The sequence below is a fragment of the Stegostoma tigrinum genome, chromosome 3 (assembly GCF_030684315.1).
Source record: "Stegostoma tigrinum isolate sSteTig4 chromosome 3, sSteTig4.hap1, whole genome shotgun sequence".
Lineage (NCBI taxonomy): Eukaryota > Metazoa > Chordata > Chondrichthyes > Orectolobiformes > Stegostomatidae > Stegostoma > Stegostoma tigrinum.
This window is the reverse complement of record NC_081356.1, coordinates 15,403,573-15,425,585: the sequence shown is the minus strand read 5'-3', so window position 1 is coordinate 15,425,585 and position 22,013 is coordinate 15,403,573. Positions and strand designations below refer to the sequence as shown.

Genomic DNA, 22,013 nt, shown 5'->3' with positions numbered 1-22,013 from the left:
AAGTATTCTACACTTGAGTATACATTACCCTCTAGCTTGAGAAGTGAACAATATATACTGCTGTGCGTCAATCAAGCTGAAATTAAATTCAAGTAATGTCAACACCACTCTGAAGCATCTTCAAGTATGGCTAGCATCAACCCAATACCCTATACGTGCACTTTCCTTCCAAAAGACATGTTGCTACTGAAGCTGGGCCCTGTACAACAAGTGGCACAAGTTCATTTATTCATATGAGACACCAATAGCTCCCCTTTCCCCCCAAACCCACCCCCCCACATGAAAATAACAAACTCATTTCTTTTTCTTCCCTTTTATCAGCTCAGTGCATACATCATCCAAATTCTTAAAGAAAAAAGAACTATTATGTACTTTCTCACTTAGAATTAAAAACAAAGCCACTCCTTTACTAACGCTCATTTTAGAAGCATCAAGTACATGTATCCCACTATACACATAAAATCCAAATAGGGATTAAACAAAGTGAAGGTATCCCTGAAAATAAAAACAAAATAAAAGGGTGATATTAAAACACAGGTGACGTATTGGCATAAGGAGAATATAAGAGTTATAATATCCCTGATCTTCTTGTAGAACAAAAGCTTGAATTTCAAGTTATCAAGTATCAAAATGAAAAAAAAGCATGTTTATGTCATAAAGACTATTTTAAATTAAACAATGATGGTGTACAAAACACTACTGACTTCTGAATCATCATTTTCCTATTGCTCGGTACAAGAGCTGAGGTATATGACAAGTAAGAACATCTCCAACCCCTTTACACTTCTTAAACTCACATTTTAACTGTAGCAGATTGAGTAGCACCATTCTGAAAAGAAAAGCTTAAAAAAAAGATTAGGAAAACATTACAGTACTAAAATAGTAAAAGCGTTAAGTAAAAAAAAAGAAAATTCTGTTTACAAATTAATTTACTGTACACCTTTTTAACTTTTTTTGTTGTTTTTGTATTTTTATATTTACAAATTTAACATTTAAACATTACCACAGCAAGCCAGCTGCCTGATTTCTCCATTTGGATACAACTAACCCTGTTTACATCTTCCTGGCATGTTTTCAGCTCTCTCTCTCTCTTAAAAGACACTGCTTACATTTGTAACTATTAAAAAAAAATTACAATTCTACCCAAACATTAACATCTCATTGCAAATCAAATCTATTGAGTGAATATATAATTCATTTATAAATGTTTTAATTGGTCTAGGATAACCATAATATTATTGTCTAAAACATGCTGTGAGATAAGTGTTAATATGAAAGCCTAGGATCTAAAACTGTACAATCACTTTAGTGATGTAGTATGGACTGTTACATTTTCATATAACAATTAGCTGCATACTGTATATGAGCACCAGGATCAGTGTTTTTATATGAAGTTCTGGTAAAGTTTTCCCCTTTGTGTCCAGTAAATCCCAAACTTTAAGGTAATCAATGACACTTAAAAAGTATACATAGCCTATCGTCTGAATTATGGCATTATGGATATTATAAAGAACTTTGACAGATTTTTATTTTACAGTAAATCTCTTAATGCCTTGGTACCCTATCACCCTTCAAGTTGTCAAAGCTTAAAATAGGCAAAGTGCTTTTTGAACACCAAAATCTTACAAAATATTCTGTAAAATTCATTTTGAGAATCCTTATTACAGAATCAGAATTTGCTGAGCCTCTGAAGTACTTTACATTTTAAATGTAGACTTTGTTTAAAACAGCTATAACTTTAAGTTAAAAGGCCTCTATGCTATGAAAGGAGACCTCAGCATCAAATACGCAATTGAAAAATGTTAATTATTATGAAACCATTTAAATGGCATTTGAGATTTACATCAAAGATGTTAAAAAAATCCTCTAAATATAGCACCATGATCTTCAAACTTTTCATAGCACCATGATCTTCAAACTTTTCAGTGTTTCTTTTTCCTGACAAGTCAACTAAAATCTGTTCTAACTGTTTGAGTTGACTGTTATTTGCAAACAATATATAAAGGCAAAACAAACCACTAAGAGTTTGATAGACAATTTTGTAACAAAAACTACATGTTGGAAATGTGTAGTTTTTCAATGTTGCCATGGTAACAATAATACTCAGCACCAGAGGATTAGCTTCTGTTTCTGCCCTGCGTCCAAGAATAGGCTCATTAATGACATTAGAGGTCACTTGTGTCTGGCATAAATATTTAGATTAAATTAATTTACAGAAAGACTCTGCATGCATCATTATTCCAGAATGATTTTCTGAAAGAGCACTTTTTGCATAGGACGCTTTTCAGCTTGGTCCTTACTATGAACTCTCTTTTAACAAGTGAGTCGGGATACAGGGTATGTGTTTTTCAGGGTGTCTCCATTTGCTGGTGTTACTCTTTATTTCCAGTGCTCCATCAAACACTGTTTATTTTCCCTCATTGGGTGTAGCACAGCTGCCTTGCCAGATGCTAGACAGAAAATGAGGTAACCCATCTGAGTAGGAAGCTATATCCATCGACTATAAGGACCTGTAACCCGTGTGAAGGCATATGGGAACGCTGTAGTTACTGAGTTTGTTGTGAAAGTCATAGTCCTTTGTGCAAGAGTCTTCATAAAACGTATCTGTGGTGGTTCAATGGGTTCATGCAATTCTGGGACCTCTCGTTTTGCTTTCTTGCTGTAAGATTTGGTAGGCACATAATCCACACCAAGCCTCTCTGCCTCCTCTTCTCTTTCTCTGGCTTTATCTGCCATCTTGGCCTCCCAGAGTGCTAATCCATGTTTTGGCTCATTCATACTCTTGTGTTGATAAAATACAAGAGATATTCTTGTTGGGTGATTTCTGTTTGGGTTTTTCAAAGGGGTCGTTGCATGTAGTTCACGTTTTGCGCACTCAATAAGAATGGACCCATGGCATGGCGCCACAGCAACCCCACCAATATCTTTATCCAGGAAGTTATGTTCACTATCTGACCAAACCTCTTGAGATTCTTCTGAAGCAGGTACATCGCGCTGTGAAGGCATTTGGGAGGTGTTTTCTGGAATTCTATGATTGACAGTTGCAGCTACTTCTGCTTGAGAGGTATTAGCCGTCTCGCAATTAACTGATGAAGGAAGCCTTGAGATGTCATTAGCTCCAAGCATACTAAGTTCATTTTCTTTATTTTCTATTGGGAAAGCACTAGCAGGATGATGATCATTTGCTCGGTAAGAACTCGTGAATGAAGGATATTGGCTGTCACGAGCGACTGCTGAATGATCCACACTCTGATTACTCAGATTTGACACTGATTTTGAACCAGTTTCCCTAAGCTGGGTATCAACTTGAGGAGAAGAACTGAAGTGAGGATAACGTTGGATGTTTGATATTCTGTTTTCAATCGGGCAACTGTTATAGCCATTAACTTGCATACCGTAGTTACAAAATCTGCCCATACACATCTGGTTGTTGCCATACCTGTAGGAATTTGAAAATTGCTGATAAAGAGTCTGAATTGGTGGCAGGGTAAGCTTGTTCATTGGAACTTGGTAACGGTACATGTCCATATGGTGTGCAAGTGAAGGATAATAGGACCCCATATAATGGTGGAAGTTGTCAATTGGTGTGTTGCCGTTACATGGGTAACTTGGATAAGTGCTTGTTGGGGTAGATTGGTAGTAATTGGGAACCTGATGTTGTTGAATACCTGGAGGAATGACACGACCTGCAATTGAAACAAAACCAATGAAAGAACTTTAGAATGTCAGACACGGAAAAATCACATTGAGTCATAGTCACAGAGTCATACTACACAGAAACAGATCTTTTTGTCCAACCAGTTGATATGAAATATAATCCCAAAGTGAACTAGTCCCACCTGCCTGCTCCTGGCCCAGATCCCTCCAAACCCTTCCTATTCATCCAGTTATCAAAATGTCTTTTAAATGGTGTAACTGCGCCCATATCCACCACTTCATCAGGAAATTCATTCCACATGTGAACCACTCTCTGTGTAAAAGAAATTTGCCCCTCCTGTCTTTTTTAAATCTCTCCTCACTTAAAAATGTGCCCGCCCTAGTCCTGAAATCCCCCATCCTAAGGAAAAGACAATTACCATTAACTCTTTCTATATCCCTCATTATTTTACAAACTTCTTTCAGGTCACTTCAGACTTGGATAAACTGAACCTCAGAAATTCACTCCAGCAAAGTCCAAAATCTGGAAGGAGGATGCCGGTGGTAAAGTGAAGTTAAGGACTTGTGTCTTGGATTAGCCAAACTCATGCACACGTACTATATGACCATTAGCAACCAATCAGTGCCCGTTACATCATGCTCGAGCGCTAATGCATGGGAAAGGCTGCAGCCTGGGCCACAGATAGTTTTGCTCACATCCTGAATGAGCATGCACCCAGCATCATTTTTAATGCAGACAAAACAGATCATTTTACGACCTTTTACCTGATTGCTCTTAAATGTTTAAAATTGAAATGTACTGGCGGAGAGTGGAGCAAAGAACATGTCACCTCTATGGTCCTTGCCAACATTGACGGCATCAAAAAGCTTAAGAATAGGAAAGTCCAAGAAGCAGCAAAGCACACAAAAATGAGGCTAACAAAACCTCATGGGTGACCACTTGCAATTTTGAGATGAGGGTCAGGAAAATGGACAAAATGTATCAACGGAAGGAAAGGAAGACCATCACCCTGAAGGCTCTTAAGAGTCTGATGAATGCTTACCCACCCACTTGCCTAGATGAAGCTACAAAGGCTGGAGAGATACACCAGGATTTTACACTGTAGCACAAAAACATGGAAGACATTTTCACCACGCTGATCTGGGTGATGGATTCATCCAAAGATGACACATTAAGCAGAAAAAGATAACTGAGACTTTGCAGAGCCAACTCCCAAATTTGTTCACTGCCTTTGATTGTACAGGTCAGGCCACTGCAAAGCTTGAGTTAACCAAAAAATAAAAACTTTTTTCATGTATTTACTGCAACACTGTTTTCATTTTTACATTGAGCACATTTGCAGGAAAACTGGGTTACAGGGGTTCTGCTGTAACATGATATTTGCGTTCCTGCGCAACATGGCATTCTGGAAAATGGTGCTATAGAAATAATGGGCCTATGGGAAAAGCGGGGTTAGGGACAGACCAAGACGACTTGATGGGGGAAGAGGTTTTGAGGTTGCTTTGTTGTTAATGCAGGGGCTGAGGTACATCATCATCATCATCATCATCATAATAATTACCACTACCACCTTCAGGTGCAGTTGTGGTTGCAGGGTTAGGGCGAAAAATAGTTCATCCAGAAGTTTATTGCTGTTGTTTCACTGTCTTCTGACTGTTTCTTGGGAGTTGGCTTAAAAAGACATCCTATTTTTACTGTTTTGTCCTTTTTTTTTCTTTCATGAAGAGGAACATAAGAACTAGGAGCAGGAGCAGGCCATCTGGACCCTCAAGCCTGCCCCGCCATAAAGAAGCTGTTCATAAGGTGCCAATAAGATCTTATTCCACAAACTGCTGTCCTGCTGCGTTCTGCATTGTAACTATTGTCCTCTAAGAGCTGAAACTGCTTCTCAATTTCCCTCAGGATAGAAGCACAAAAGAGAAATGGTAAGCCCTCACGGTGCTGCATCCTGGACTTCATCGTCTTCATCTCCAGCTTCCACTTGTCCCTCAGCAACAAGTTGTTGTAGATCAGCTACAGAGAGGTCTTCACAGTGGGACTCAAGCAGCCCTTCAACATCCTCACTCTCTATTTCTTCAAATCCAACTTGCTTTGCAATTCAACACAAGGTTCTTTGATTTTTGGGAGATTCTCTGATGGATCAAAGGTTTTAAAGTCTTGAAAAACAATCTGGGAGAAGTTTCCGCCAAGCTGCATGCAAGCAATCATTACTGATTTCACCCCAGGCCTCCACGATAGTGTCAATGGCATTCTTGATGTTAAAGCTCTTCCAGAATTGAAGAACACTGTCCATCTTCCCCTCAGCGGAGACAGTTTCATGGCTGACGTTGCACATGCTCAGGACAAAGCCCTCGAAATGATCATGTGATGTCAACTCCTCCATGCACTGATGGAATTGCATTATAGCCCACGCAAGTTCATGTTTTAGAAATAGCATTACCCTATTCGCCAATCATGGTATAGCCAATTCACGTTGCCAGAACATGCGTTATAGCAGACCCCCCTGTATCTAGGGGCTTCCTCAATCATCTCGAAGTTTCACTTCACATGAACTTTTGGATGTAGCCCCTCTGATTGAAGTTACTGTGATCAAAGGGCTAACATATGATATTCAATTGTGGCACATAACAAGATCCTAATGAACACATCTGCAAGCATCTGTTTTTGAAGCATTATTTAATTTTAATCTATCGATCAATTTTTCAGGAACATTTCACCCAAAGCTGTAGTAGCCATGGATGCCTACCATGTGTTCAAGAAACTAGACACTGTACAGTTCAACACAACACAGCCCTTTGAAACATTCAGACTTTAAGTGGGTATGGAACAAGAGAAGGCCATTTAGTCCATTGTCAGGAGAGAGGATCATAAGAAGGATGACCTTGGCCATTTGTTGTTCAGTTATCAATTAGATAAAGATTGTAGCCTTTTATTTTGATATCACAGTCACACAATCTGCCCATGCACACGGGCAACTGAATCTAATTCTACCTGTCAGTGGGTTTGAAGCAGGGGCACATTAAACCTAATGTGTGGTTTGCCTGCTACATATCCATCATGCCCCCCTACCTTCAGTGAAATTATAGCAAAGGCACAGCCGGCACAGGTGGCTCACCCAGCAATCAACCATTCCACCAACACCACTAAATTAGATATAGGCGAGGCCTACGGCAAGCAACCAGCCCAGCACATGTCCCAGTGTTGTTGCGGATGGTGGGGTTCCTCATTGACAAGTCCCCTAGCTTACTGGATGGTCCCTCCAAAGCTGGGAGCCCAATACAGCTTATCCAATTGCGGCCTCCGCTCTCTCCTCCCCCTTCTCCCTCCACTTCACCAATCCCAAACATTTACAAAGGTATGATCCATCATAGCTGGCTTCCTCATTGGCCAGGAGCAGTACTGGAAGTGGTAAAACAGTCTGTTTCATCCAGATTCAAAATGACTCTTGGTGCATGCCCATTCAGGTGATATATTCCCAATTCAGGGTGGGGAACTTGCAGGTAGTGGCATTCCATGTAACCGCTACCCTTATCCTTCGAGATGGAAATGGTCATGGGTTTGGAAGGTGTTTCCAAAGCAGGATCTTTGGTGAATTTCTGCAGTGCATATTGTAGATAGTATATACTGCTGCTACTAAGCGTCAGTGGTGGAGGGAGTGGACATCTGGGGATGTGGTGCCAATCAACTGGGCTGCTTTCTCCTGGATGGTGCCAACCTTCTTGAATGTTGTTGGAGCTGCACCCATTCAGGCAAGTGGGGCATATTCCATCACACGCCTGACTTGTGCCTTGTAGATGATGGACAGGTTTTGGGGAGTCAGGAGGTGAGTTACTCACCACAGTATTTCTAGCCTCTGACCTGCTCTTGTAGCCACTGAGTTTATGTAGCAGGTCTAATTGAGTTTCTGGTCAATGGTAAGCCCAAGAATCTTGCCAATGGTGGATTCAGTGATCGTAACACCACTGACTGTCAAGGATTAGATTGTTTCTTATTGGTGATGGTCATAGCCAGAACCAAGAAGAAACAATGTAATAACCACCCATTGACATTACTTTGGATGAATATTGTAAGTGGAGATATGTTCTAAATCTGTAACTAATGTGGGAATATGATATACAGAATGTTGCAAAATATTTTCAATCCCAATGGCCTTGCTAAAATTTGGAAATTGCTCTGAGATTGAAGTGTAGAAATGCAAAGTGAAAGGACAGCATGTTAATTGCTTGGTAGTACACTACTTAAACTTGCCTAAAGGAGACACAAAGTTAAAGGTTTTCATCTTGTGCTCGTCATCGCTGCAACACAAAAAGACAGACTTGGAAAAAGAACACCAATTTATACAGAATGAGAAGAGGGTATTGATTTGTTTAAGCCATTGTTGGCTTGGAGATGGAGAAGGTGCAAATATTTCTTCGTTCTCAGTCAAAACTGATAGACTGTGATTGGTCAGGGTATTGCCATGGGAATGCAGCAGAGATTTGTAGTCTCCAAGATTGCTTTCCCAACCAAAAACTGCAATGCATAAATCCCTTTATCTATATAAAACAGCTTCCTGTACATTAATATATCTAGTTCCTAGAGGCACAAATGTATCACATTGTGAGTCTGTTGATATAAAAAGCTCTCCTGAATACATTTTGAGAAATCTATCCCCTTTAAACTGTTTACGCTAAGACTATCCTATTAATGTTTTGGAAGTGAAAATCCCCTAATATAAATACAGTATTATTTTTACACATCTGAGTGGATTATCAACATATCTTCTCCTCTCATGCCCACTGACTATTCAGGGGTCCATAATGCACCTCCAGCAGTGTGACTGCTCCTTTTTTATTCCTAAACTCTACCCTCAAATTTTCACTTGAAGACCCTTCTGCGATATCATTCTTATTACTGCAGTAATTGACACCTAACTCACCAACGTACCAATCACAGGAGTTATTGATGTTTGCCCATGTCACTATATTATGTAACCTCGATGTGCCATTCGTGTGTGGAGTAGTTCACACTGAACTCTAGCAGTTTATACTAGCAGTTGAGTTCAGCTTCAATGACACCATATACACCCAAACAGATAGTGCTGACATAGGATCCCTATGGGCTGAGCTCTTGCTAACATATTACTGTGAGAAGTGTATTTTCAATGGACCAACCACTAATCTCTTACCCTTTGCATACTTCTAATACAAAGATGACACATTTGCAATATTTGAATCTGTAGTTGCATCAAACCATTTCTTTACATAGTTTATTAAATTCCATCCAGTGGGGCAGTACGGTGGCTCAGTGGTTAGTACTACTGTCTCACAGTGACAAGGACCCGGGTTCAATTCCACCATCAGGCCACTGTCTGTGTGGAATTTTCACATTCTCCCTGTGTCTTGATGTGGGTTTCCTCTGGCTGCTCTAGTTTCCTCCCACAGTGCAAAGATGTACAAGTTCGGTGGACTGGCCACGCAAAATTGCCCACAGTATCCAGGGATAGGTGGACTAACCATGGGAAATGTAGGGATAGGTTTAGGGGCTGGGTCTATCAGGGATGCCGTTCTGACGGTCAGTGCAGACTTGATGGGCTGGATGGCCTCTTTCCACAACACGGCAATTCTATGTTTCAGTGCTCAAATTTACCACTGATATGGAGCAATCAAACAAACTCCCTTTCCTTGCTTTATTAATTGAGAAATCTATAAATGGGTTCTCTCCTGCTGTATACTGACATCCTACATTCACTGTTCAATATCTGTGATGGAATTCATACATTTCTATAGATGACAAATCAATCTTGTTGGTAACCTTGTGAACAAGACCCTAACCATCTGCTCACCATGGAAACTTGATGCTTTGTTAGAGCACAGAAAAACTATTCTGCATGATAATGGCTACCCAGCTTATTATTCTTTCAAATCATCACTTACTGTAGATTGTGCAAGCTCATGAAAGGACCCATATTGACCCTGAACAGTGCCCATTCTACCTCAGATTACTCTGGAAGGGAAGATGTCTCAAAACATAACAATGGCAGTCACACACTGTTACAGTGCATTAAACAGGAGTAGTTTTCTTCCACTAATTGAATGTTACTATAAAGCCAAAAGAAAAAAGACATTTTGCCTATCACACAATTGAGTAATGTGATGTATGAGTTTGACTGCTGATGTTTTGCCAGGCATACAGGTAACACATGTCAATGACTAGTAGATCATACCAAACAACACATCCCATTCACAATTTGTAGCACACAGTATGCCAATTTTGCTCAACCAGCTCACACTTATAAGTCTCGGAAGACCATACTCCAATTTTTATTGCAATTCTGCTTTTGTACAACATTTTCTGTGCTCAGAATCACAATAGAAACCAAGTAAACATTATGAGTTGGGTTTGCACCTTGATCATTGGAAAGGGGGGGTCACAGAGACTGTCAATTTCTGCTGTATTTCTGCAGCAACACCCTGACCCATCAGAGTTTCCCTGTCTGAGAACTAAGGTTGACAGTTAACTATTCCTACTGCATCCCAAAGTGAAGGCCCAACCAATCAACAGTCTCTTCTCATGTTGCATTAATTGGTGCTCCTTTTTCAATTCTGGTTTCTTACATCCCAATCCTATGAGTGCTGGATGAGTTTATCACTCCTTTTTGGTAAGATTTCTCTTTATTGGTGGTTCAGTAAAGATGGTCCAGAATTATGGCAAGTGGATTGCCCAGTTAATAATTGGAACTTAATATTAAGCAGAATGTCTTTCTGAACAGAGATAATGGGAACTGCAGATGCTGGAGAATCCAAGATAATAAAATGTGAGGCTGGATGAACACAGCAGGCCAAGCAGCATCTCAGGAGCACAAAAGCTGACGTTTCGGGCCTAGACCCTTCATCAGAGAGGGTCTAGGCCCGAAATGTCAGCTTTTGTGCTCCTGAGATGCTGCTTGGCCTGCTGTGTTCATCCAGCCTCACATTTTATTATCTTGTCTTTCTGAACATTTGGATTTTACCTGCCTTAATATTTCAGTAGCTTTTGTTGAGGCTATAAAAATTTATTATCAGTCAGTCAAAACGAAAGGCACCAACAGCTGTGCACCAGTGAGTTCTCTAACAGGGTGGACAACAACAGCCTACTCACAAATCCACTGTCAAACATGTAGCACGTACTTTGAGACAATGATATGGAAATTGGGTTTGAAAGAATTGGGGGAAAAATATCTTTCACTTGGGGGCATTGACTTCACTGAAACTGACACTGGACACTATTCGATCATATTGCAGCTTACATTTAAAGATATTAACTATTAAACATGTGAGAATCATTTTCTATTCCTGCCATTTGCAATACTGTGAAGCATAGAATAACAAATGTCTCTAAATTAATAATGTTTTTTAGGGTTGTGATAATAGCTTCAAATGTTTGGATCACAGAGTGATCGAAGTTAAAGCAGAGGAGGTCATTCTGCATTTACTATGACTAACCCACCAGGCCTTTACATCCCTGGACACTATGGGGCAATTTAGCATGGCCAATCCACCCTAACCTGCAGATCTTTGGACTGTAGGAGGAAACCGGAGAACCTGGCAGAAATCCATACGAACACAAGGAGAACGTGCAAAGTCCACACAGTCACTCGAGGGAGGAATCAAACCCAGGTCCTTGGCACTGTAAGGCAGCAGTGCTAACCACTATGCCATCCTGTACTAATTGTGCCTGTATTAATTCTTCATCTGGAACTCTGCTTTGATTCCACCACTATTTGTCAAATCCTTTTATATTGTTCCTTTTTGTTGACAATGGTAAATTTCAACATTTCAGTATCACAGCAAATTAATTGTTTCCACCTTGTAACAGAGCTTTTAAAGTTGACACTGTCTGTCATGCACTTGATGTACTTAAAACTGAGGTCATTTAAGAGCTGAGGCTTCCTGACCATTTTTAAAGCCAAACCAACAAATCCAGATTCTGAGGAAGTTATAGATTATGTGACAGTCCATCTAAAGAGATTGAAAGGAAAGTTGTTGCTCACTTTCAACTTTCCTTCTTCAGGTGGCTCTGAGCCTCCTGGATTACTTGCTAATAGTCCTGCAATTGAAGGAAAATTGAAGGATGTACACAGAAACCTCTCCACTCAGCAAACTATGATTTCAATGTCAGTTCTATTATCATAGGACCTACAGCAAGTCCTTTACTTCTTTTGTAATGGAAGGTTGCGACCATGCATATCACCGGATATTCTCTTACTGAAGAACATGCACGTTACATACAGTATTTACATGATGGCTCCACTGAAACTGTTGTAATACAGGCAAATACCAGGGCATTATTCAGGACGTTTAGGGTAAAACACAATCTCCTAAAGTTTAAGGGGAAGGAATGTTGTTTGATAATATCTCCTGAGCTCCAGTTTTACCAGGCTGCTGCTTAATAATCAAATAAATCTGGAATTCCTACTGCAATCCATCCAGACTCCCTTTTATTATTCTTCATTCCTATTATTTCTCCTGCAGGATTCTACTTCCTTTATAAACCAGCCACAAATGTACGCCTCACTGGTATGTGGCTCAGAATTATTTCAAGAGCATTTTAAACAATTTGCGTTTTGACTTTGTGTAATAGTGTCAAGTGGGTGATTGTGCATCAAAATTTCTTTTCCATCTCTCAATTTTTATTTCAATGTACTTATCCATTACAAAGATCAGCTGCTAATTTGTGGTCATCTGTTAAATACTATTTTGCAAAGTTAATGGTGGTCCCTACTATGTTTTCTCTTCTCCAGGCTCAAAATGCTATTACTTGTTGCTAAGTCTTTAAACTTGTTTGCCAATGATGTTTGATTATCCCAATTAATTCCTGGTAAGCAAATATCATCCAGTAATAGTTGACAGACGCCAGTGGTACTCCAGTGATAGACTTCACCTGACTATGGAGCAGCATTCAGAAAGCTTGTGATTTCAAATAAACCTGTTGGACTATACAGCGGGCCAAGCAGCATCAGAAGAGCAGGAAAGCTTGATGTTTCGGGTCAGGACCCTTCTTCAGAAAATTTTGGCTTGGCCCACTGTGTTCATCCAGCTTCACGCCGTGTTATCTCAGATTCTCCAGCATCGGCAGTTCCTACTATCTCTGTTGGACTATAACCTGGTTTTATGTGATTTCTGACCTTGCCCACCCCAGTCCAACAGCAGCACCTCCACATCAGACCTTTAAATTTATGAATGTTTGACAGAGTGGATACTGAGAGAATGTTCCTCCTGTTGGAGTAAGCACAGTTAGACACCATTAATAAAAGACAGTCGTCAAGAAATCCAACATGGAATTCAGAAGAAAATTATTTACTCAAAGAGTAGTAAAAATGTGGAACTTGCTATCATTCCCATCGTTTGAAGCAAATCAATACAGGCAGTTTGCAAGTCGATTTGTATGTAAGAACAATGCAGAATAGCGTAAAACAGGAAGTCAAATCAGTCAAGAGTTAGTCTCTATTTCCAGGGACCTCAGTTTGGTCAGGGATCCTTGATGCTACATTTGGTCAAATGCTGCCTTGGTGTCAAGTGCAGTTACTCTCATGTAATTTGGGTTCAGCTTCATGTTTGGACAAAGGTTGTAAGGAGACCAAGAGCTGAAAGGCTGTGACAAAATCCAAATTGAGCATCAATAAGCAAGTTATTGCTGTTGAAATGCTACTTGATAATACTACTATCAACATATTCCATCATTTTTCAGAACATCTAGACTGAACTTATGAGCTTAAGCACAGTGAGAAGCTGATGAAGTAAAAAGAAGACTACATCCTGAGATGCTGCTGGGCCTGCTGTGTTCATCCAGCCTCACATTTTATTAGAGATAATGGGAACTGCAGATGCTGGAGATTCCAAGATAGGATTCTCCAGCATCTGCAGTTCCCATTATCACTACATTTATATTGTTTTTTAAGACTTCAGAATATCCTGAAGTGATTTCAAGCAAATCAATTAATTTTGAGAGGTAACTTGTTATAATGTATGAAATATCACATATAAGAAAAATATTATTATGATAATGAATGGATAACATATTTCACTGATTTCGATTGAAAGGTAAGTATTGGCAAGGACACTCAATGAACTCCTCTTATTCAAAATAGCAGAATGGTGCCTTTTAAATCCACCCATGAGGACAGACTGATCCTGGTTTGATCACAGTCCATCTGCCAGTACTAAATTTAGACCTTCTGTCACTAATCATAAGGTCGTAACTTACAAGAGCAAAAGTAGGCCATTCAGCCTATTGAGTCTGCTCTGCCATTTAATGAGGGTTGGTCTGATTATCCTCAATTCCACTATCCTGCCATTTTGCACATAACCCTTGAGACTAACTGTAGCTGTTTGGAGTTCTTTGTTTAGCTGTTTTAATACAGGGGTTAACCATTTATTTTAGACTTCTGGTTAGAAAGCTGAAAGTTGAATTTCAGGAAATAGGGACTGAATTTCCATTACAGAGGATTACATTTACAAAGAATATACAGCACTGAATCAGACCACTCAACATAACCAGTTCATGATTACTCCCATCTTTTCAGATATAAATCTACCATTTTAACCATATATGCCCTTCTCCCTTGTATGGTTGTCCAGCTTTCTCTTAAATGCACCTACAGGGCATGCTTTATGTATGAAGTTTGGACTTACGAATGCGATCCTGGACAGGGTTGTAATTTTAAAGATCTGATGTATGAACATTTCCTGTATTTATGAATATCTGCTTTACACTATTCTGCATTGGTTCAACTTGCATACAAGTCGACTTGCAAACTGTCTGCATGGATTTGCTTGTTGTCCATAAAAATGCAGAACATGCTATCACTACTCTTTGAGTAAATAATTTTCTTCTGAATTCCTTATTGGATTTCTTGGCAACTGTCTTTTATTGATGGTGTCTAACTGTGCTCTCTCCCACAAGAGGAAACCCTTTCTCAGTAGCCACTGTGTCAAACATTTCATAAATTTAAACACCTCTATTTGGTAACCATTACCAATTTTTTCAAAAGAAAAGAAAGTCAGTCTGGAAATTCTTTCCTGATAATGTATACTAATACCTACAGTGTGGAGACAGGCCATTCTGCCCAACAAGACCACACCGAATCTCCAAAAAGCATTCCTCCCAGTCTCACACACCCGCCCCACAACTCTGCATTCTGCATGGCTAATTCACCTAATCTATACATCCCTGGACACTACAGGCAATTTAGCATGGTCAATCCACCTAGCCTGTATTTCTTTGGACTGTTCGCTGCACCTCTCCAATGTGTCTATATCATTTTTATAATATGGTAACCAAACTGCATGTTGAATTCTCAGTGTTGTTTGACTATGGTTAAGTACCAATCTCCCAAAACCTTCCTACTTTGTGATTCTGGAAACAATTTTTTTTAAGGCTTTCTTAATGGTGGCACAAGCTTTAATAATTTGCATAGTGTACTGTGAGATTTGTTGTTCCAACATCCCACCTAAACTTGAATCTTCCAAGTACCTTCCCATCAAAATGTAAATGCATCTCATTTATATGTGTTGAACAATTGTTTTCCAATTATTTGTTCATTCTGGAAGTTTATTAATGTCCTTTTCTATGTTCCCTCAATACTCAGTATTGATTATTCCTTTTATTTGTCAAGTTCTGTAGTGGGGAGGCAGCCAGGAAAGAAGGCATCAGGTCCCAGGGAAAGAGGGAGAGTATCGGATGTGGGGCTGGGAATGACTGTCAAGTGCCAGAAGGAAGGAGTTGTTGAGTCTGGTGATGGGGGTTACAAACTCGTAACAAGGAGGAGTATTGTCGGAAGGAGGGATGTTTGGTCCTGGGGGAAAGGTGGGTGTTGGATTCTGGTAGTGGGGATTGAGTATTGTGTCCCTAAGGAGGTAGTGGGGTGTTGGCATTGTTTAGTCAAGGTGTGCAAGTCTGATGGGGCTGTGAGCAGTAGGTTGGGGACTTCAGTTTAATAATTAGATTAGATTTTTAATAATCTATTTTTCCCTGGGTAATTATTTTACTTCAGTCCAGCAGAGCACTTTGAATTATCCGATTCCAGGCACAGGGGAATTGCTCTGCAGAATCTTCAAATTCTCTTGGAGTCTACTACATCAGGATTTCTGCAGGTTCCCAATGCACAACCGTTATCTATAGTGCAGAACCTGTTATCTAATCATTGAAAAGTCCAAGCTAAACTGTGTTTTTGATTCCAAGTTCCAGGTGAAAATGTTTATTGTGAACAGAGATGGCCCCAGCATGGATCTTTGTGGAATACATCCCATACTCTTTCAAATCGAATATCTACCCTTTACATCCACTCTCTCTGCTTTCTATCTTGAAACCAACAAATAAATCATGCTGCTATTTATCCCCTAAATCCACATTCTCTAACCATATTAATTAATCCTTCATGAGAATTTTATGAAAGCTTCTGAAACTCATAAAATTGAACTTGCTCATTATATTCACATGATCTACTCCCCCTTTTGTTATCTTTTCAAAAATTCTGTAAGGCTGGCCAAGTATGTTTTCTGTTTTGAATTATATTCTGACTATGAATTGTTATAATTTTCATTTCTAGTTGCTCTTCTACTCTACTGTAAGGATTCTATTATTCTTCCTACCACTCACTGATGCTAAGCAGACTCTTCTATAATCCCCTGGATATATTTTGTTCCCTTTTTAATCATAGGAATCGATGAGTAAATTATTTGCCAGGCCTCTGGATGCTACATCTTTTTATAATGAGATAAAAATTAGCAGCAAATCACTGTTTATCTCTTCCTTCGATTACTTTAAAATACATGGTTGTAATCCGTTTAGACCAGCAATTTGTTCTGTTTGAATATGTTTAGATTGTTCAATATATCAAGGTTTCTAAAATCTTAAGTGCACTTAAATACTTGGCCCATTGCCTTGATAAATATTGAGACAAAGTAATTGTTTAAAATTTGTAATCACTGCATTGTTACCCCTGCAATTACCATTAATGGTTCTCTGTCCTACAATGTAATTACTGTTAGGGAACCTATGAACTTCTCTGAACAATGTCTTCATCCCCTTGTATTACTTACTCCACCCATTGGATTCTCAACCTTCTGATCCAAGATCTTGCTATCAGACTTATTCTATTTCTTACTAATAAAGCTATCTCACTACCCTTTCCTTCCTATTTGTCCTCTCAAAAAACCCTGAGATGCCCCTCAATATGTAACTTACAACTTTGATTTCCATGTAACAAAGTCTCCATAACGGATATAAGATCATAGAATCAGATCATAAAATCCCTACAATGCATAAAGAGGCCATTTGATCCAACGTGCCCACACCAACCCTTTGAAAAGCACCCCATCCAGCTTAGCCCTTCTATCCTATCCCTGTAGCCTTGCATTTCCATGGCTAACCCACCTAGCCTGTACATCCAGCTATCTTCTCCTCTATCCATCCTCTACCTGCCTCCCACTTTCTCCCTATTTATTTCAGAATCCCCTACCCCTCCCCATTTCTGAGTAGCATCAGCTTTCCTGCTCCTTCTAACCTGTGCACATTTTTACTGAGGGAGGAAACCGTAGCACCTGGAGGAAACCCGCACCGACTCAGGGAGAATTCACAATGGTGAAATCGAACCTGGGTCCCTGGAGCTGTGAAGCAGTAGTACTGAGCCACCATGCCACCCAAAAGATACTCTTTAAACTCTATTACCATTAATTCATTATTATGTTCTGAATACTAAGTGTAATAAAGTATGGAGCCATTATTTTTGGAGATAGTGGGAACTACTGATGCTAGGTGTAGAGCCGTATAAACACAGCAGGTCAAGCAGTATCAGAGGAGCAGGAAAGTTGATGTTTTGGGTCTGGACCCTTCTTTTTGCCTTTTTACCTTTTTTACTTGTCTTACACAATTTACTGCTTTTTCTTCTATGTTTATGCATTCTTTCCCTTCCTGTCCTACTTTGGGTAACATTACCTGAATAGCTGCACTTCAATGCTGCCGCATGCTTTTCCTTTGTAAGCCTATGTTTCCCCTCCCCCAAACCATCTCTTTGCCCTCCCCCGTGATTTGGTAAAAAGCCATCTCTACAACCTTAGTTATTCAATTCACCAGGACACTGGTCCCAACAAGGTTCAAGTGAAGCCCAAACCACTGGAACAATTTTATGTTCTTCTATAACATCATCTTAAACTGTAATGTGTTATGGTCACCATCATCTAGATGTTCCCTACCTTTAATTCTCTTATCTGCTCTTGTTCATTCTCCATTATAAGATCCAAATGCTAATCTTGCGTTATTGGAATTTCACATATTAGGTTAGAGTGGATTCCAGGAAAAAAATATAGGAACTCCATCCACTTTAGCTATCTCCGGTCACTGACATCATTTTTTGTTAAATTCAGTTCATTAATTTATCTGACGATTTCTTCCTCCATCTCTCTTCCATTATTCACTTTTCAGAAGACTATTAGAGTGATTAGACTCTAATCTGTCTTGTCTTGCTGATAGATATGCCAATGCGTTATTTCAAAAAAGTAGTTATTGTGTCTCTCCGTTGTCCCTCTCGCATTTCTAATATGGCAAGCATTCTATTGTTTTAATTCCACGTCCTGACTTTTCTGCAAGCGTATCTCATTAATCCCTTCTACATCTGATTCCTCGTCGGATTGCCTCCAGCTCGTCTGTTTAGTTATGAACCCTACAAACAACGCTGAACATAATTCAATCTGATTAGAATTTTCTGTGATTTTCTGATCATCTTTTGAGACCCTCATTTTATAACTCTGGTCTGTTGTCAGCAATGCTGTCCTTGCTTTATTCTTTCCAATGGTGTCCTGTTTATAGTTAGGTTGCTTGCATTTCTTGTAGATCCCACCTCGCTGCTTACTTTTTTAAAGCCCCCCACTCTGTCTATTTGGGGCTCACATCCTTCAAATACTCTACGTCCATAAATGAGAATAATTCTCCAGTCGTGGTACTGTGCTACACCAAGAAAATGTGTACCCTGTGCAGCAAGCAGGTATTTAATGTTAGCATTCATTTTTTGGACAAGTCTGGGGATAGTGGCGGAAAATCTGTAATTGTTTTTTACCTAAGTTACTTGATATCTGCTGGTTGCCTGTTGCGTTTTCTGAGCCAGCCTGGTTTGACCGTGCTGCTGCTGCTGGATGACCCTTTTCTGCTTTCGTGGCATTGTTCTCCTGGTTTAGAAGCCTCTCTGCTGCTGCAGCTGCTGCAGCAGCCTTCTTTGCTTCTTTCTTCTGCCGGCCAGTTTTGACAGGACGGGCTAACATTCTTACCACTCGGGGGAAGGAGCTCAGCACCTGAATAGCACCTTTCTTGATCTTTTCATCCTGAGCTTCCACACTTCCAAACTCATCGGTCGGAGAGATTTTGTACAAAGGCAGGACATGGAGCTGTTCATCGTCTGGTATTTGGCCAATAACCCGATTGTCTTCTTTGGTAAGTGTGCAAACCTACACGTTAGTGGAAAACATCGTTTATTCAATTTGTACACCATGATAAATTTGAATTCTTTGATAAATTCCATTGTACAAAATGCAAATCTCAGATACAAATGGGAACTTCCACTCAGACAGTGGTGGAAGCAATCAGAATTTAAGCAGTGAGAGAGATTTGATCAATGATATCAGTGTAACAACAGGCAGGGACCAGCACACTGATGGAAGGCACAGCAGTTGCCATTTCTGCCAGAGAACAGAAATTTTCTTTAGAACAATGACTGTGATTGACAACCTGAAATTACTTATATTGTTTATCTGTCCTAATGTCCAGACAAGGCTCTGTGATATGCATGCAGCGTTAAATATATGCTAACTAATCCCAACTTTGGACAGCTTAATGAACAGAACTGCTCTATACTTCCAGATTTCCAATATGCAGTCTTGTTATGCAAATCATAAAAGTTATCCCATGCTCATTTCCTTACCTATGTCTAATCTTCGTTGCTTTTTATAAATGAAGATTTCAGCTCTCTTAACACAAAAGTTCCACAATTAAGTCTAAATCATCTCTTTGTGAAGCATTTGTGAATGTACACTGTTTTTAATCAACGCACAGTGGTGAGAAAGGGCAACGGTTTTAAGAATTTTCACCACTCCTATCTTGCATCTGAAACCGAGCAAGATTAGCTCAGCACTTTCATGTTTGTAACAAAGGAAACATGGCAGACAATGTGAACACAATCAGCTCCAACGAACAGTAAAGTGATTATGACCAGATCATTTTTTTTTGGAATGTGGATTGAGGGATAGATATTGGCCAGGATATAAGGGATAACTCCCTGGTTTTCCTTTGGAATAGTGCCATATGATAGTTCACCAATAGTGAGAGAACTCACAGGCCTCTGTTTACATCTCATCCAAAAGACAGCACACCCACAGGTGCAGCATCAGAGCGACAGCCTTGAATTTTGTATGAGACCTTGTGTGAACTTGAACTTAAATCCACAGCTGTCTGACTCAAAGGTGAGAGTGCTACCAGTCGACCAATGGCTATGCATCACTGGAGATGTCTCAGGTAGTGCAGGTGTTCATGATACCAGAGTCAAAGAGTTGTACTGCACAGAAACTGTAGACATTTCTAGAAATTCTAGATGTCACACATCCTGCAACCTCTTGTACATAATGTACAGATAATCTAAATCACCAAACAAGCCTGTCACATTAAAAGACGCTGGTGACTGAAGTAAATGAAGATTCAAATAGGTTCAGGCAATTTATTTACATACGAGTAACTGAGTTCCATGGTACTGGTTGAGTTAAGTGCAGACAACTGAGTTAAATCTGGGTTGTGCCTAATGTTGGTAATCGGTTAAGTGAGTTAAACGAGGCTTTGAGAGTGAGTTAGTGAATTGCGTGTATATGATTGAGTTCGGTGAATGGCTTAAATGGAGGTAAATACCTGGGAAGGTCAATGATTAAAACAAAATGCCTGAGAAGAGCATTTCTACTTACCACTGTGCTCCCATTCTGCATGTTATGCAAATCCCTGTGAGAGTGAGCACAAAAATCTACACAAGCAGTCACCCCTGAGAATGGATGGCCCTCCACCTGACCAAGTCGGCAATCGATTGCCCTCTGCTCGAATTCAACCTGCAACAAAAAAAAGTGCAAAGGGCTATTCATTTGCAACGTAACATGATTACACCATGTGTGCAACTTTCCCACCGTAGTTCCCTTCCACTTAATTCTTGGCTGGTTTTCCTGTGTGCATAATCACATATTAAGTCACCTGCAACAAAGGTCTGCAATGCATAAGGTGATATTGAAGGGCAAGTTTGATTTTCAAAGAGTGGAAGTGAAATACAACAGTCGAGTAACAGTCTGGTCATAGCTTTGCCAAAATGCATGAACGTGAGTTACACACACAACGGTGGGCCAATCAGAAGATAACTGCAATTACGTGTGGAAACATTTCTTTAACATCAACCAGTATAACACACTTCTGTGGCGATTACACTCTTAAGAGGGGCTTGAATTCAAGCATTCCGGTTCAGATGGAGGGGCAGTACCTCACAAGACACTTCTGGAATCCTTCATTAAACCACAGAACATTTAAGCTGAAATCTGCAAAGCATGAGATGTTACTGTACAGATAGTGTTCCTCTGGTGCCTATTTTAGTTGCAACTGCTGGAGTGGTAAAGTACAAGAAGGCTCAACCAAATAATGCTGGGCTTGCTGGCTCTTCCAAAGACAGCATTATAGCCTTTGTCAAAAAATACTGTATCCTGGAACTTTTGCCTTCTTTCAGCATAAGTTGTGCAGAGGAATTATAGATGTTGCACAAAATTGTTTTCTACGCAACTGGAGATTCCCTGACTTTTCATGCAAGAACATCATGAAGATGAGCCCAAGTCTGGGCAAACTTACTGTCAATTCATTTCCATTGAGAGTTTCTGCTTTTTGCAGGTTTTCAAGGAGGATCTGAAAATTAAACTGGAACGTTTTTGTGTGTAAGGACACTAAGCAGCACCTCTGGAAAGATCTGGCTTTTTTTTCCAAAGTCTGCTAAGGAACACACTATTATATCCTGACCCAGCTAGAAATTAGTCTTTTTACATAATTTAAAATGTATTTTCACTAAGATTTAAATTGATACTGTTATCTAAAGTGCTTAATATTTTTGTCATGATGTAGAGGTACCGGTGTTAGACTGGGGTGGACAAGATCAGAAGTCACACAACAGCAGGTTATAGATTTTCTGAAGAAAGGTCCCGACCCGAAACGTCAGCTTGCCTGCTCCTCTGATGCTGCCTGGCCTGCTGTGTTATCTCTGACTCCTGCATCGGCAGTTCCTACTATCTCCGAGGTTATAGTCTAACATGTTTATTTGAAATCACAAGCTTTTGAA

At 39.8% G+C, this 22,013-nt stretch overlaps 1 protein-coding gene across 1 annotated transcript in view; it reads right to left on the bottom strand.

The window, feature by feature from the left end:
• Positions 1 to 280: 280 nt before the first annotated feature.
• LOC125450811 (methylcytosine dioxygenase TET3-like) overlaps positions 281 to 22,013 on the bottom strand; it is a 160,569-nt gene continuing 138,836 nt past the window's right edge. Inside the window, exons 10-12 of the mRNA XM_059642595.1 lie at positions 20,617 to 20,754; positions 18,732 to 19,116; positions 281 to 3,686 (exon numbers count right to left, since the gene is read on the bottom strand). Of these exons, the coding sequence (XP_059498578.1) occupies positions 2,488 to 3,686; positions 18,732 to 19,116; positions 20,617 to 20,754 (1,722 nt within the window). The 3' untranslated portion in view covers positions 281 to 2,487. The remainder of the gene's footprint in view (positions 3,687 to 18,731; positions 19,117 to 20,616; positions 20,755 to 22,013) is intronic.